At 40.1% G+C, this 19107-nt stretch overlaps 1 protein-coding gene across 3 annotated transcripts in view; it reads right to left on the reverse strand.

Annotated features, from left to right (window-relative positions):
• Positions 1 to 19107, reverse strand: part of reln (reelin) — a 94081-nt gene that overhangs the window by 53027 nt on the left and 21947 nt on the right. For all 3 annotated transcript variants that reach the window (XM_067501922.1, XM_067501924.1, XM_067501923.1), the window contains exon 3: positions 5709 to 5847. In XM_067501922.1, coding sequence (XP_067358023.1) covers positions 5709 to 5847 — 139 coding nt within the window. The remainder of the gene's footprint in view (positions 1 to 5708; positions 5848 to 19107) is intronic.

Genomic DNA, 19107 nt, shown 5'->3' on the forward strand with positions numbered 1-19107 from the left:
TGAAAATTGAAATTATAATAGTGGACTGTGTCAGATTTGCAGCTCTGGTCGGTTTATGCCAAAAAAAGGTAGATTGGATTTATGTGCTCTGTCAGCTTTCGCATTGCTTCCCATATTTCTATATCTTATGCCAAAAATGCGATTACCTTGCACCAATAATTCATGTTTTCCCTGGCCTAGCATCTACAATGAATCAGCGACACAGCCACAGGCCAATATAGAGCTTTAATAACGAAGGGAAGTCATTAACCAGTGGTTTTATATCCGACAGACTCAAAGATTGACTTGAATAATAGGAAATCAATGGATAAGACTAGTAGCAGGAAAAATGTAGGAGCTGGTTGTGATAGGTCATTTGTCAGCCTGATGTCTGAACTCTGACTTTTCACCTCTGACTTATATATATATATATATATATATATATATATATATATATATATATATATATATATATATATATATATATATATATATATATATATATATATATATATATATATATATATATATATATATATATATATATATATATATATATATATATATAACAAGCTGCCTATCACTGAACTGGATAAGCTTAAGGATACATTATTGTGACAGAAAGGGCAAACACAAATTTAAATTTGTCACTTTATTATGTGATTGGGTTGCCATGTTTCCAAAATGGACATCTGCACCTAATGCTTGTGTGAGTGGGATCCAGAATGATTTAGTAGAGTCAGGATTTTTAGCAAAAAACCAGCTCCGCATCTACTGTAAAATACAGGTTAGTTAAATCGACGGCTACCTATTACAGTCAATAATGTTACTGTAAGGCACATGGAGGAAGCACACGGTAGACGAGAGATGCACCCCTTCTACAAAAGCAGCAAAACAACATCTATCCTACAGTTGTAAATAGGTTCACAAACACGTTCACGAAGATCTGCTCACTTTGAACAGATGGCAGTATTGAAAACACAACACCCAGCATAATTACAGGACGAGAACCATTCTTTTTGCGATTACAGTCGACAACACTGCAACATAGCCATACCCACTGTACACCATTTCTATTATTCCCCCTAACTGCTTTATTAAGTGTCTTCAGATAGTCTGGGGGTTCACAGAGGAACCACTTGTAGCAGAAAGAACATATACGTTTGCAATGAAAATGCATGAATACACACATGAATATAAATACACTCATACACTGCATGCCATGACATAAAGAGAACAGTGTGCCATTAGATTTGCAGACATCCGTGTCCTCAGGAGAACACTTTGGGGAGGGGTTCTCACATGCAGTAATTAAAGCAATCTCCATCCCAGCAGCTGTCTGAGTCCCACAGGGAGACAGTAAAAAACACTACAGCTCAAAACACATCACACATACACACATGCACACACGTGCACACTTGTCTTTCTACATTTGTTAGGACACACACATTATACGTTACCTATCCTATTAATCTAACCCAAGGACGGACATATTTTAAATTTGTCTTAAAACAACAGTTAGGTGCCCTAGTGAAAAATGTATTACTTGTTATGATCCTTCCTTCTGATCACACTGGTAATGGAAAGATCACTTCTTAAAGCCATTTTACTGGAAATGATGAATGAAAGTAATCAGGTCTTTTTTCTGTGCAAATAGGAATTCAAATGAATATCTAACAAAAAAATGAAGTTTAAGCATTCTGAGTTTTTTTTTTATTATTTTTCCAACTTAAGCCTGTTTCACATATCAACTCTGAGGAAGAATCAGCTCTGGACATTTTCTGGAGATGCTTGTCATACATGTAGCACACAGTGGAAGATTTTCCGAGGAAGTGTTCTCATGGGAGAAACTCCTCTTGATTTCAGTGAGGGATCAGATTGAAGCACATCAGGAGGCACACCATAATAGAAGGCTGTGGGAAGCAGTATATTGTTTACAGGGCATCACAAAGGTGCATGTTTGAAAAAAAATTTTCTATCCCTCAACTGATGTGACAGTGGAGGGATAGGAACTTTGTAAACAAGCTCATTCGCTCACTTTTAATCCCACCAACAATTTGGGACAGAGCAGTGTGCTGCACGCATGGGCTCAAGGACATAATATGGACTTTGTACTAGGGAGCTTGCAGGATAAAGTCCGGATAATCTTTGAACCGTCTCAATTGGACATCCACTATCTCACATTAACCTCTTTCTGACAAAGTCAGGAGAATTTCAGGTTTCCAGTGCATGTGTGAAAGGGTCTGTACTTGGCTAAACACTTTTTAGTTTAAAATTCTTTAAGTATGCTTCACTGTTGAGTTGCACTGGAAAGATAGTACCAAAGAGAGAATTAGAACCTAAAACACCTAAACTTTGGTGAATAATTTAGGTTTACTGTATTTAGATAAACCTTTTAAAAGGTTTTTTTTTACAAATGGGGCACTATGGATTTTGGCCTCCATCACTTGTGTAGGATGCATCTTTTTGAGGGATCTCCTTTAACCAGCAAAACTAACCATGTAGCCTATCCTGACCTAAACCTTATACCACATTGTGAGGAATGGTCCAAACGTCATTACAACAATGCTATCAAACTTGTTCTGACAACCATTTGAAGGATAGAGACCTGCAAATAATGTATGTAGAAAGACAGTCAAAGATTTGACTGTGTTTGAAGACAGCTTTAAGCTTGCCCTTTCAGGGGACGCAACAGCAGAGCATGCCGCACCTTGTTTTGGGTTAAGTTTTGTGCCGGATGCCCTTCCTGCCACAACCCTCCCATTTTGGCCATATTCAGGACCAGGACCAGCACCAAGGTGGCCCTTGGTGGCTGGGTGAGGCCACACCGGATGGGGTGGGATTTGATCCTGCAGCATTCTGCATTCCAACCCGATGTTCTACCAATAGAGCCACCAGGCCCCCTTGGTCTGCTGGTTTACTGTGTGTGTGTATGTACACAAAAACACACAGTAAACAAATAATACTGCCCCAAGGCGGTAAGTGAAGCAGAATAAAGGGAAAGAAAGGATGAGATACACCAGCGCATCTTTGAATTCACCAGAGGAAGCTATTAACCATTCTCACCTCTACTAAGTGCAGCAAAGCATTCACTCCATTCAAGACTGCTTTGTCTGTTCAAGAATAAAAAGTGGGGCACAACTGCATATTATACACTTACAAGTGCAAGTTTATTTTGCATTTTATATGTAAAAAAATATATATTTTCTCTTGGCCCACAGTATAGATGCACATCGATACTTCCTGAGACCCGCAGCTGATGGTTATTCTATAGTTTCTTTTTTATTTATTAACTAACTGCTAAGAAGTGTTTTCCAAGACAAACATAACATCTCTACAATTTCAATTACGTGATGTGAGTGTGTGTGTGTGTGTGTGTGTGTGTGTGTGTGTGTGTGTGTGTGTGTGTGTGTGTGTGTGTGTTCTCTCTTGTCATCCAGGTCCTCTTTTTCCTATTCTCTCCTCCAAGGCCTCCCCTTCGCTTTAAGCAATTTACAACCACCCAGAAAATGAGTTCTTCTTGAAGCCCATGTCACTGCACTCTATCACACTGCTAGTGATCTGTTACCAGAAACACACCCACAATATCGCCCATAAAAGTGCTCAGAAGCCCCATATTAATGCAGTAGAGGACTGGCTCCAGCCCTGTGAAGGACACAGGATGTCTACTGCTTTAATTTAAACACCCATGGACATAGCTTGTGGAAAATGGTCCTTGTATCAATCAGAGGAGGTGTACTACGGACAAGGGCAGGAAATTATTTCTGTACAGACAAGACTAATATAATTTCTGTTACACTCATTCCACCATATTTTATTCCCTAGGTTAACTTGTTTGAAACACTTGTAACAAAATCACAAACAAGCCTTAGTTTTAAAGAGTCTTGATTTAAATAATATCAAAACTAACAATTGAGCCCTGGAAGAGTTCATGGGCACCAAGCGTGGCCCAGAAGTTGGTCAAGGGTTTTTCCTGTTGACTTCCTTCAATGAAACAAAGGAAGTCATCTCTGAAAATGAAGATATACTGGTGGAGATGAGAGCTCTGAACTGGAACAGGGTGAAATAACAGTATCTATTTATGTGTGTTTATAGGTATGTGTATATGAGCATGTGTGTGTGAGAAGCAGTCTTCAGCCAGCTGGAGTGTGACTGGCTGACTTTGATAAGGTCAGTCACAGGGGCCCCCTATTGTCATACAGTTGTGGCCCCCTGCCAGCCCCACTGTCATCAGCATTGGCACACTGCTGTTGCGTGGTTTACGCTCACACACAAACATACAGCACATGCATTGACAAGCACAAAATGAGGAAACACACAATCCTCATAAGCTGACATAGCTCAACAGTAAATATGTTTGCTGGCAGACCAAAAAAGCCAGTAAATCTGTTTGGCTCTGTGGATATTGTCTAAATGGCAGCTCCACTTCAGCAAATTCCCCAGCTGAATTCTTTTCTGTCCATAAAAGTCTCTGTCTGATAGTCTAACGGGTCCCTTCAGGAATTCATTAAGGGATTTTTGTGAGTACTGCCAAAATGTTTAATTTAGTTGTGTTTTTTATGAAACACTGATGTGCAATTTGCTGTGTCTTTCAAGTTGTGAAAGAGGATGAGGTTATAAGGAAAGGGATTAGTTTGTAGTTTGATTTGACTATACAAGCATTAAAAGTATATCATGATATTGTTTTCATCTTTGGATTTCATTTTAAAAGTACATTTGATGTTGTGTGAGATATAACCAAGTTAAACTCATGAATATGATGAAATTGTCAGTATGAACTTTTTAATGATCTTTATGATGTGGTGCTGGGCTGTTGTGACTTTGCATGAGGCACATTTGTCGGAATCTTCCCTTTTCCTCAGTACTTCTTCAGCAACAGCTGCTAATTGCATTTTGACTGATTATCAGCATGAGGCTGTAAATCACCAGTCAAGAGAACCAGAGAGACAGTGTGATAGCGGGTGTCTCCCAGACACAGCGATGGAGAAAATGCAAGATAAAACAGAGCAAGGCGAAATGAAAATGAGATAAAATCCAAGTGTTGATCTGTTCCCTGTCCGGGCCAATGAGATAACATTAAGGTTCAGGGAAACACAGTGAGTAAAATGTAAATAAACAGACAGACTTATCAGTTACATGACCTGTCTGTTGTTTCTGAGCTGCTCGTTACTCTGTTACAATTAACTACAAAATTACAATAAAGCCCCTAATAGAAACAATTTCTAAAAATGTGAGTGGATTATTGCTCTTTACTATGATGTTTATTTAAGGTATTTGTGTGTGTGTGTGTGTGTGTGTGTACAGGCATGTGTGTCCATACCACACCCTATACTCAGGAGATGGGTGGATTTGACAAACCACTTCCACATTTGCAATAAGAAGAGGGGTCAAGTGCATTGAATCAGAGGATGAAGATACTTCAAATCAAGTCAAGAAAGATAATGAGGATGAAAACACATATTGCAGTTGTGACCCCGATTTACCCTCTTTCCAGTGAATATGCATATTTTCTCTGACAAAACGGACTTTTAACATCCTTTCTACAGCACTGACAGAGAAAACACCACACATGATGTCAGCTGATAAGCCTCTCTTATCTCTGATAAGCTACACACAGTTGACAAACATTACTTTTAAACTTCAGTGTCCATGTCAGGATACTGAAGGCCATATCACAAGGCTATTCATCAGCACACACACACACACACACACACACATACACGACTTACAGGAAGTTGACGCAGCCTGTGCCAGGTGGTGGGGCAATCCAGACAAAGCTGAAGCTGTTAGAGGGTTGGTGGCTGACATGGGAAGCAACCACACTGCAAACAAACTGGGTTCCACCAAACTGACGCTCTGGCATTACTCCTGGAGGAGAGGGGAGAAAAGAATGAGTGAGAGATCAAACAGGTTAATGAGAAAGACAGAAAGGGTGAACTGCTGTCATGTAGTACTGTAATGTTTTCTGTCACACTTTAATGTAAATTGCTCCTAAACATTTTTTAAAACTTTGACAGATTGTCCTTTAGATTTTTTAAATACTTTTCCATTCTTTAGGATATAAGCTAGTTTCCATTTATTTTTGTACAGTATTAAATTCAGCTTGCAGTAACAAAGATGTGCAAAAACTGTTTTTTCTGCAATAATGTGAACACATCATGAAACACTGTGATATGTGTAACACCTGGACTGTTATTTATATATATGTGTGTGTGTGTGTGTGTGTGTGTGTGTATATATATATATATATATATATATATACACATACATACATACATACATATATATATATATATACATATACATATATATATATATATATATATATATATATACATACATACATACATACATATATATATATATATATATATATATATATATACATATACATATATATATATATATATATATATATAAATCATACATATCCACCTTAGCTCCTCTTTTTAATTTGCTTTTATTTCTTTCCTCACTTATCTAATGTCATTCTACTGTTATGTTTCTGATCCACTGGCTTCCGTCAATGTGTCCTGCTTCACCCTTGGTTTTCATCCACATTCTCTCCTTTGCTCTTTTTTCTCTTTCTACTCTCTTTCATTACTAATTCTTTCCATTGTCTTTTTTATTTCAACCTCCTTGCAAGCCGACACAAAATAACGGTGCTCTTATTAATGAGGGCCTTTGTCCGGCTATGATTGCACCGGTGGAATGACATCATGTCACATAATCTTTCCTTCATATCACAGAGACAAGGGCAGGAGGCTGCTGGACTCATCAATCACTGCTCTGACATTCAGGACAGTTTAATAATTTACAGTCAAGAAACGGCAATGTAAAGTAGGCGATGAGGCGTCCAAACACTAACTACTGCAAATACAAACTCATCTAGAGTAAGCGTTTGTATACATCTCCCAAAAACATCATCTTGGTATTTGTCATAGTTCTACAACAATAAGTCAACAGTGTGGTCGAGTGCACACTGAGGACAGAATCATTCACTTTAAAAATGAATAATATATAATGTGCTATCTAAATATGAAGATGTGCGCTGAGCTAAGGCACTTTTTGTAACCTCCAAACACATTCCTCATCTCTCCTGTATCGTTAATTCACTTCAGCAAAACATAATCAGCAATGATTAATAACATCAGAGCTTTAATATCCCCTAAATCAATGTGCAAACCAATATGCAAACATTGTGAGTGTGTGGTATGTGCCTCTGTGTGTGTGGTTCAAAATTAATTATTCAAAGAGAAATAATTCCACCCATTTCTGACAGTAATAAATTTGACCTCACAGATTGCATCCATAAATACACACTATGTCGACAGCACCATAAAGGTTTCTGTTTGACTCAGCCAGTTGTGTGTGTATGTGTGTTTTTCCATGTGCTCATTTGTAGTGTTATATCAAATTTATGTTGATGTGTATGTGTGTGTTATGGCACAAACAAACAAATTCAGTTATTACTGCTGTTGGCTGAAAAACTAAGAAAAACAAACTTGTTTTTAGATTAAGCATCATACATTTATTTTACTCTGGAGATTTACAAAGGTCTTAAACCTAGGAGGTGTGCATTTTCTCATCTCACAGGAAACATCAAACTCTTTAACTGAAGTTCAAACTGAATAATCATTAAAACTAAATAATACAAGACGTTTTCACATGGCAACAACATATTGTGTCATTATAGGCAAGTGTGTGCAGCATGTGTGCCTAAGTTGTCAGATTTACAAAGTGTGGAGCGAAGCAGCCCTATACCATTCTAAGGAGCTGCTGGTGTGTAACAACAGACTGAGATGTAATCACCCACAAAGAGTACTTTGGTTCTCCAATCACATCAGCAACTCAACATCTCTGCATAATGGCAAAGATTTATTCTAAAGCACACACGCACACACACACACAAACAGGGACACACACATAAACACACATTACTGTCTAGGCTTATTGTGGTGTTTTTCTAAGCAAGAGCTCCTCAGCAGCCTGTCTTTACTGTCAACATACAGAACAACGGAAATTGTTTTTGTGCTGGTCTTATGTTGCACACAGGAACATGTGCATATTTTTTTTTTTAACTCTTTTGAGAAAAAGTGCCATTTTCCGAGCAATTACCTTGCTGCTACGAGCCACAAATTCACTGCCACAACCAAAGCAGTCAAGACAACATTTTTGTCCAATTTTGTGGCAGAAGAAGGGATGGAGTCACATTGTGAATCCTTCTCACCGCATTGCCATAGAGGAATTTGAGAAACCCTGCAGATGTGCATAATAGAAGCTTAGCTCTCGTGGCAAATGAAATACTATCTGGAAAGGGAGAAGTGTGGTGATGGAGTTGAACAGCAGACTAAGCAGAAGACAAAGTAAAAGGACAAAGTAAAGAGCTGTGGCTAGTGTGGACAGGAGGACAAAAACAATGACTAACTCATTGAAATTAGTATTTACATTCACAATACTGTGCTGCTGCTCAATAACCAACAACTGTAGTGTCAGTCTAAATGGTTTGTGAGTTATGGCACGCTCCTGTAATACAACTAAGCTAGTGTATCACCAGATACTGTAACAACAAGAGTAAAATAAACAAATATTGGATAAAAGGAAAAGAATTGTGAAAAACTATAATCAAAATATCAGCAGACACCAAGAGAAAGCAATACAGAAAGGGAGAGGAAAGAACTGGGGTTACGGCTAAAAAGAAGCAGAGAGCAGTTAGGCTAGGGTGAAGATGAAAAGGCAGGCTGATGCACTCCAGGACACAGGAGCGATGGGACTCAACACTACCCTGAATTTCTATTCCCACTTGAAAAATACACTCAGGCGTAAAAATGCAAATAATGAATCTAGTTCCTTTCAAGTCTGAGCATAGAGAGAGAGAGAGAGAGAGAGAGAGAGAGAGAGAGAGAGAGAGAGAGAAAGAGAAAGAGAAAGAGAGGAATCACTATTATTCAATGAAATCCAAATCCCAAATGTTCCAGTAAAGCAACAAACTGTAGTGAACTTGGAAAGAGAAACGGGAACATTGACATTCCTGGTTCATTTCATGGAGATAAGCAGAATAGTAGAAAGCTATATTGCAAACTAAAAATCTATAACAAAGCCTTGAGTCCTCATATGCTAGTGACACACCAACTAGAGAAAACATTACTCTGAGCTCAGTTGACCTTTGAGTTATTATATTCAACATCTCTCAAACATCATATATGATACACCTTAACTTAATTTGTGTGTTTCGACTGCCCTTATTTTGTGCTTTGTTCATCTCCACTTTTCTCACTGTTGATCCTTCTAAATTCGTGAACCAGTTGTGTGAATCAAAACCCATTCTAAGTGGCTAACTGGTGTGTGCTACGAGAAAATCATAACAACATTTTATGATTTTTAAGAAGGCACAATTTATGCTCAGTCAACTGTGATCGATCTTCACATACTCTATGGACTCTATGACTGAAGTTGTAGCTGCAGTACAAATACCACCGGACGTGCATTCATGCTGCATGTTAGATAAATACCAGGAGGAGCTGTTTCTATTTCAGTAAGCAGGGGGACTGTTGCAAACACACATCCCCAGTCACATGCACACATGCAAATACATGCACACGCAGTTCTTTCACATGCAGATTTGGCACTTATGAGCTGTCGGCAGTGATTAATGGCAAGGGAAGATGACCTGCTAACTCCCACGGTATGACTGGGCAGAGTTTGTTTCATAAATATGAATCCAAACACACACACACACACACACACACATGCCTATACATTTCCGAGAATGCCCACACACATACTCACTGAGATAGAAAGAAACACAGGAAATGGGTGTGTCAGGATTTTAGGGGTCACATGTTGGTTGTAGGACTGTCACCCCAACATCAATCTCTGCTGGTAACTGCATGGAATTTCGAAAACTTCCCATAAAAAGGAAGCGATAGGTTGACAGCCACTTATTTATTCATAATCAATCCATCCAAGTCTCCAGTAACAAAGATGTCTCCACATTTTTTCTTTCCATCTGGTCTTTCCTCTTTAAAATATGTAAACACTTTAATTCACATCTGTCTGTGTCCTGTTTAACATCTCTCTGTTTAGACACTGCATTTTTATCCGTCTTTACATCTCACTTTGCAAAGCTAATGAGCTTTCCATAGCCAGGCTCAAAACAAGCCTAATAGATGGAGTGAGAATTCTCCCTGATGGAGCAGATGGGCAATCGGTGGCTCAGCCTGGCAGTGGCTTCACACTGTAGGCCCAGCAGGAGCTGATAGTTAAGCTTTGTGGCAGAATTGTGAGGATCCAAGTGGCACTATTCAAATTGATGCGCACATTTACCAGAATCATTCAGAGTTTATACACACCATTTGACATCTGGTCAGTACCAAATTGCTACTGAAGTTTGTAGCCATTCAACAACTGTCCTTCAGCAATGTTTGGCTTGTGGAGCAAGAGGAAACTCTTGCTTTGAGTAATGTGCCTGTATTTGATTGCTTTTTTAATATGACTTTAAGAGTATTAAACACATCTTCCCTGCTCTGTTACTAAGGAGGTGCAGATAGAAAGAAAGTGATGAAATGCACTGCTTTTTCTAAAGGAAAAAGGAATCTAGGTATAACAGTAAATGGTAAACTGCTCCAACTTTTCTTTTACTGGAGAAATTGTTATTATTGATTTACTGACCATCTTTAATGTCAGGCAGTGCACAGACAGAAACACATTTATAATTAGGACCATGTACGTATGGAATGATCCATACGTATACATCCATATATATGGATGTGTGTCTATAGCCCTAGGCTTGATACTTTAATAAAAACCCTATGAAGTAGTGTATTGGGAGATTAGGTAACTTATTTCTTTGTCTTGGGAATTTAAACCATATTTAAAATTATTATTATACTATTTTGATTAATATTATATATTTTCCTCAAAAACACACTTGATTAAACACAAAAAGTGGGTCTCATTTAAGTAGCACACATTAAAGTTTATGATGCACGTTTGTCCTGCGGCATATGCGCACACTCAGATATTAGCCTTATACAGTAAGGACTCATTCTTCCGAGTACACCACCCCAGATAATTTGGACAGCCAAGCCCATTAAAGGTTCATATTTCATGTGGCAATTCTAAAAACGTGTCATAAACCTACTGGAGCATTAACGTGTTATTATAAGCCTGTGAATTATATGGGAACCTGTCAAAAGCCTGAATAATGCCTTTGTCAACATGGTTAAAGAGAAGGCCACACAATAGGGACATAAATGATACATCACTACAGAAATGACAGCCTGAGTAGGGACCCCATACGCTTTGTACTGCAGAATGATCCCATGCTATGTGTGTATGTGTTTGTGTTCGCCCATTCTGTCGCACTCACCCCTAGTTCCCAACATAATGCTCAGCTAGTCAGCTGGACCACTGCAGGGTCTCATGGCACATGACAACCCACCTCCGATCTGCAGTTGGCTGAAATGGGTATCCATCTCAGCACCTGCCAATCACACTGCCATGGAGACAGTTTGGCAGCACTATGTTGATGGCAGGGGTTCGGCACAGCGTTGCCAGAAGGAAGCTGTGTGTTAATATGGGTGGTGAAAGATGCCAGTGGCCAGGGGAAAAAGGGGTAAGAAACTCTGTGGGAAAAAGTGAGAGGGAGAGGTTTGCCACATGAATGAAAGGGTTTTACTGTGGGAGCGAGAGACACATGGAGGTGTCCTTTGCTAATGTGTACGTTTGCACAGATGTGCATGAGAGATTGACTGTGCAAATGTCCTCTGTGTTGTGCACAGGACACACATTTACGTGAATATTCTGTGAAGGAAGCCATTTTTGTATGCTGGCACATCCTTGATGTAAGCATCTGACCAATTTTTGGGCATAAAAAACGTTTACCAAAAGCACTTTTATTTAGGCTTTTATTGTGTCTCACAGACTCAATCATCCATCATGTATAAACTTCTAAAGGCCAGACACATACACACCCACACATTCACACACAAAAAAAACACACACACATACACACACCCACATATTCACACACACAGAAACACACATATATACACACACAAAAGCTATAAGTATGGCTCCCACCAGCTTAAAGGTAGGAAGAAAAAACTGTTACCAATAAAGTTTGATAATATATGAAAAATCTAATACTAGTTTAATAATTGCTCAGGCTGCTGTAATATGTCTTACACATGTGCAATCTATATAAAACCAAAAAACTAAACTTATTCACAAAATAAACATTTAGTTAATTGCTTGAGGCTGCATACTGCTTTCTTTCAGTTCAAACTACAACCCATACAAGCATGAATGACAAATGGAATACAGAAACACTAGTCAAGCATAATATTACAGTCCTTAACTAATGTGTCATAATTGAAATGAATGTTGCTGAGTCAAATACGTAAATGCTGGGTGTTTTTAACCCCACCCTATATGATAGATGATTTCTACGATGATCTACTTCTTTGCACAGCCCTGTAATCCTTCTCAAAGGACAAAACAACCCCAAGCACACAACAAATCCATGGATTTTGAGAATTTTTTCCATTTTAAGAATTTTACCTAGTACGTCTACCTAGGGGAGCACAGTGATGGGGTGCTTAGCACTAAAGCCTCACAGCTGGAAGGTCCTGGCCCTGTGTTGTTTTTATTATCTCCCTGTGTTTCCTCCGGATACAGCGGTTTCCTCCCACAGTCCAAAGACATTCATGTTAGGTTAATTGGCGATTCTAAATTGTCTGTAGGTGTGAATGGTTTTCCGTCTATGTATATGTCTCTGTGTTGGCCCTGAGATAAACCGGTGACCTTACCAGGATGTACCCCGCCTCTCACACAATGACAGGTGGGATAGGCTCCAGCCCTCTGCAACCCTGAAAATAATAAGCAGCTACAGAAAATGGAATGATGGATGACTACCTGGAAAACATGTTTGATCATGAGATTTTTCATGTTGTTTGGTCACTTGGTTTTCTTTTTAGTTACTGTATGTTGACATCTTGTCATAACTCAGCAATTAATTTCATAAAAACCTTGCTTTTCCTTCCCTTTATGTTTAAATAGAGTCATGTGGAGAAACAATGAACTGTTTAACATTTCCGTTTCAGGCTTGAGTGTGTGTGTATGTTATGTAAACCATCAGGGTGAGGTGTTGCTAAAAGTCCTAATGAGAGTGATCCATCTGAGCCTGCTGAGTACCAACGGTGCAAGGCCTGTGGAGCAACACCCAGTGGAGGACAGCCAGCTCTGTAGCCAGCTTTTCACATTAGGTGGCAAAGTCACTAAAGTCCCCTTCACCCACCCCTCTAGCACCCACGAGCACTGACAGAAGGAGCTTTGAGCACCCATTTCTTCTGTCACCCCTTCATCCATCCTATGTCCATCCATCAGTGAAGCCCAAGAGCGGCTGCCTTCTGTGGGGGTGTGTCATTGTAGCTTGGCACAACACAGCTTTACCGGCAGGCGCCAGGGTTAATTTGATTTTTAATTCAACACGACTCCTCTTGCTAATATTTTGAGCTGGGGATTAATTAATCTGATTTGACTTGTGCTAATTTTGCACACCCACATCCCTGCTCCCACCCGTCAGTGCAGCAAGTAAACAAACTGGTGAGGCTGCGGCCTCACAGGCCCTGTCCTCACACTCATGTCGAGTATGAACGAGAGACCTGGGGCAGAAGGGTGCCGAGCCAAGCCTTGGGAAAGCAAGGCATAATGCCTGTGATGCATTTGGATATGTGTGCATAAATAGTATGTGTGTCTATCTACATGTTTTTATGGAGGAGGTTGTAGCTGTGCCTCGTCTGGAGTTCTGGGAGGCAGTGATCTAATCACTGCAACAGTCACAAGGAAGAAACACAGAGAAGGTCACCAACAATTTTTTCTTGTTAAAATATGGGTCAGGTTAGATCCGGGTGAGTTGTTTGCAGTTAACCTCTATATAATAAAACAGTGGAGGATTCTTTTCTTCACCGAGGCTTTTAGAGGGTGGAAAGCCAGATCCAGGCAGGGTCCTACAGGGAGAAACCAGTAAAGCCACTAAGCTTCCTCATCTTACAGACTCCAGAGTGAGCACTCCCACTATTTGTAATACTCTCTATGAGGGAACTTTAAATATGAATAGACCCCAGAGTGCTGCCTGGATGGTATGCACTTTGCAAAGAAGACTTTGTAAAATCACTTATCTCAGTTTGCACACCAAATCCACAGATACCCACACACTTGCAAGGTGCATGAGGAGGTATAGAATGTAAGGAGTTTTATATCACAACACAAACAACAACAACAAAAAAAACACATTTCAAAGTCAGCTTGCCTCTGTGTTGAAATGATGCAAACCCACTAGCGTTCACAGAAATGTGTCAAACTGAGCAGTCTTTGAGTCAAAGCTCTCTCTGTCTTTATTCTATCTTTATTTCTCTCTCCTCTCTCATTCTTTCTGGCATGTAACCAACCTCTCTACATGGCAGAAAATAACATTGCTCTGCTCAAGAGAGACCACACATGGGAGAATCAGCCTACGCCTGCTGCTCTCTCCTGCAGGATAAAAAAAATAAAAATAAAAAAACAAAACTGCCCAACAGCTCACACATGACTTTGAAATCTCTGCTAGAGTCAGTCCAGTTCATGCTTTCCTTTAATTCTGCGCTCTGTGCCACCCTCAATCATTTTCACCATACATGTGGACGCAAAAAATACAGCAAAAAGGAAAAAGTCGCCAGTGGACACATGCAGGAACACAGACACGCATATTGACACTACATAGAAATGTCAGTACATCTAGTGACGCTGTGGGAGTTCAAAGAAGGGACTGTGTTTTCAAAGGCAGCTAGAATACACTAAATGAATCAGTTAATTCCCAGCAGGAGTGCTCCAGTATGTATACTGTACCATCACACCTGAAAGGCAAGACCTCTGCTTTAGGATGCTACTGATGCAGTAGTCTGGAGTCTCCTGTGGGAGTACTTTAGTTTAATAATGGGTTATGCTGTATTCTTTTTGGATTCTTTGAAGGTAGGGTTGCTTTGTGTTTCTCAGGAGGCTTTGCCAATAAAAAAGGGACATGACTTGTGATGCGTAATCGCTTAAACATTCCCGTGGACTCAACAGTACCCGCTGGGTAGCTACTTGCTAGTAACACCTTGGGCACTGTGAATGTGTGTGTGTCAGTCGGGGAGGACATGTCGTGCAATGGGAGGGACTGCACAGAGGCTCTTGTCTGGGCAAGAAGGGTAAGGAAATCCTGCACAAGCAAAGTCAGGAGATTTACAACAAGCCAATCCAGCTGATCTCAATATCTGATCTAACTCTGTGCTGCAGAGAACACAAATCACCTCCCGTACATAACCCTGCCCCTAAGAACTCATTTCATCTTCTGCACTAATGAATTCATCATCAGGAGGGATCTGCCTTTGGGTGCCTCAGCCCTGAGCAGAGTAGGAGTAATGGCTTAGATAAGTCATCGTTATTAACATCATCACCAGCAGTACTGCACTGCCTCCCTTCAGCCCATAGTTCAAGAGCAACAGTTTGGCACTGTGGGGTGTCCTTGACCAACTTGCAACAGAAGAACTTGTTCAAGGTTATTGTGAAGATTGATGTCCTAGCAAAAGTGTCACAAATGCGCATCCTCAGTGTGAGAATTAGCATGAGTGTGTGTATGTCAATGGAATTTGAATGTGTTAGGGTATAAGTGGGTAAGTCAGAGTGTGAGAGCTCTTATGGTAGCAAGCAAGTGTATATGAGTGTGTACGTGTATAGTGGTGTGTGCCGACGAAGGAGTCTAAGCGGTGCAGTCAGGGAGCTGTCAGCAGAGAGCCAGGGAGCAGGCTGATCACAGGGCTGCAGTGTGTTTGAAGTCTCCGAGGGACTGACAGCTTCTCCCCACATGGGAACCTCTTTCCCCCTTCTCTCCTCCGTGCACCACCCTTCCTCTATATCATTCCTCTTTACCTACCATGCTCCTTACCCAGTATCTCCTTCACAGTATTTCTCTCATCTCACTGATGGAGGGGATATGTGGAAGCACACTTGTGTTCTCCTGGGACTGTTAGTACTATGTTTGAGAAAACACAGGAATTTCAAACTAAGGCTTTATTCAGTAGGAATACACTGAGGAGAGTGTCTCTCTAAATACTGACATGATGTGCTGCCATCGCTCATAGTCTGACATTCTGGCTGACATTCAATCTGGCTTGGTGGCAAGAGGGCGCAGACAGTCGACCTTCAGTCTTGAGATAGATGAGTGTATGGATATCTGGATTTGAGCGCATAATTGTGCATAATAAAAAAGAACAATCATTCATTTTTTTGCATTTCTATTTTACGATTTATGCATGACTCCTGTTAAATGTGTGTTTGGCACCCTTTTTTGCCTCTCCTCCACAGTTCAAGGTGCAGCAGGATTTTATCTTTAATCGGCCAATGTGTTAACATGAGCTCATTCGTCATGGGGACAGAGTGTCGGCAGGATGTCCCTGTCACTAGGCTGTCCATTTTGTCAGCAAGACAGATCTGTCATATTGAGATGGGGGCTGATCCTTGCTAGCAAAAGACAACCGCCCTACAAATACATACAAATATGCAAATAACGACAAAATAAACATCACTTTGCAAACGAGCCATCCATCAATGACCAGTTTGTCAGCAGCTCAGCATTGGCAGTGCAGCAGCAATCAGCCACTCCGTCAGAGGCTGTGATGGAATGCATCATCTCATCTTCTTTCTCTCCTTCCGCCTCCTTATATCATTCAACATACTGTCTAGTTTTCACTGGTCCTCTTTTGCCGTTTTTCATGTACACTTTCTCCAATCATCTCCTCTCACTCTCCTCTCACACTTTGTGAGAGGAGAGTGAGGCTGTTATTTTTAAAACCTCTCTCCTACCTTCAAATGGATTTTGTTCATTATCATAATTAAAAGTTATTCAGTTTTTTTTTTTTAGATATTTAGAACAATTACATGTTCTCCCTTGGGATTTGAATAAATAATGTTGTGATGGGCCATATTTTGCCATTAGGGAAGCTTTCTTTCTATCCAGGCTCTTGTCTGTATCTAACTCATCTCCCTATAATATCTGTGTGACATACAGCAGTATATTGTTCTGTTAAGCAGAATAAAAGAAATCCAATTCTAATGCATAGCATTTCTCGTTTTAAAAAAATATATTCTAGATTGAAATCTGTGTGAATTACGTTCATAATGTCAAGAGACTGGACTGAAAATAAAGAGCTCTTAATGGAATAAAAGTCAAAGGAGGGAAAAACCATAAGGCAGTTGGAATTCTCCAGCAGCTGAGTCATTCCAGACTCATGTTGCTTTTCTGGCAGTGTGTAAAGACAACCCCTCCATGCATGTTACTTACACACACACACACACACACACACACACACAGAATGACACACATACACACACAGTTTATTGGTACAATTATTAATTGGGCTGTCAAACTCTACTACACAATAAATCACTTTACATGCTCTGCCTCATCCATTAACTGTATATTGAGAGTACTACATGAAGCACAAAATGCACGTTGAGCCTTTCCTGCCAGTCCCTGGCACTCTAAAACCAAATCATTGCTATGTTTACCAGACCCTCTTATGGGCACATTTATGAAAACCACAATTTAACGTCTGTGCTGCTTCTCTGTTATATTTAGGAGTCATGTCCAGGTAAAGTTTTTTGCTCCAGTTTGTGTGATTCTGCATTAGCCAGAGAAAAGACTCATAAAGTATCATAAAGGGCTGTGGTTACCCACCCAGATGCTCATGGGGGTTATCCTGGCTTAACTCAATAGAAGACTAAGCCTTTGGCAACAGGAGCTGCAGCTCAACCCAGAAGTCAAAAATTACCTTGATGGCCACCGCAACTGCTCCATCACACTTCAGTTAATAAGACACTGAGTGGGCCCTGAGTTCTGACGATGCAGTAAAAAAACGTCACTTACATTTTCACACTTTTTTATTACACATGTAGTCTACAGTGCATTGTTACTCATAGGGAGTGGAAGCCAATGAGAAGCTGACTTTTTCCGTTTTAAACTCATAGTGTTCATGCATAATTTTATCCATTTGACAAACCAAAACAGAAAAAGAACAAAAGACAGAAAAAGAAGACAACCAGTATGTGTATAAGCCTGCATTTAGATTATGTGTATACATGCACTGGTTTTCCAAGTTTTCCATAAAAGACCAGTGAGGGGTGAGTTCTCCGTCAGAGGCTGACATGCTCCAGTCTTTCACACAAACCAATAGACATCCCCACACAGACTGCAAAACCGCCAACCTTGCTGCCACTCATGTTCTCTAAACCTTCCTTGCCACTAAAATTATCCCAGCAAAAATAAAATATTTCAGTTCCCTCTGTTGTTTATGTTTACAAATCTCCAAAACATTTAGCATTCTTAATTTACCACTGATCACAGTGTGTGCATTCCTATGGTGGCAGTGAAGTAAGGGTTCATTCTTCCTGTGCTGGAATTCATGTTCCTTCCCGCATCTGTCAACCACATGTTCGCCAAGCCACCCACCATTGAAACAGTTGATGTAAAAAGCTCGAGTTCTACAGTGTGTATATTTGCAGGTTGCTGTCCATATGTATTTTTGGTTCCATATGCATTCATTGTTTGAAATTAGAAGCACACCGTTTCTTAGACACTCACTAAACACAGAATTAGTTAAACTCCCTTGTGGAGTTGGGTGACTCACTTTTCCTCCTAGATCCCTTTATATTTATCACAACAAAAATGGACATCGTGCGCCATCTCTCGTAACTGCATTGTGTTCAAAGAATGTTTTTCTCAAACACTGCCTCTCTTATGCACAGCAATGTCACTGGGTTTCCATGAGCTCATTGATGAAGCTTTCTCTGGATGTTTGGGTTTTCAGATCTCCTAAATCATACAGTAAGAGCCTTCAGAGCCCCAGATTTGACACATCTACATGGACCACAGTCTACTGACCAGCCAGGCTAATGCCACTTAAGTATAAGTGTCTACATCTGCATAACTGTATAGACAAAGGGAAGGAAAAATGAAACTTATTTCTACAGCAGTCCCACTCAAAGTCAGACCACTAAGAAGAGGGCTGTAGTGGCTGTAATAAATCATCCTTCTAATTGCCTTTATGA

This window comes from Channa argus, chromosome 4 (assembly GCF_033026475.1).
Source record: "Channa argus isolate prfri chromosome 4, Channa argus male v1.0, whole genome shotgun sequence".
Taxonomy (NCBI): Eukaryota; Metazoa; Chordata; class Actinopteri; order Anabantiformes; family Channidae; genus Channa; species Channa argus.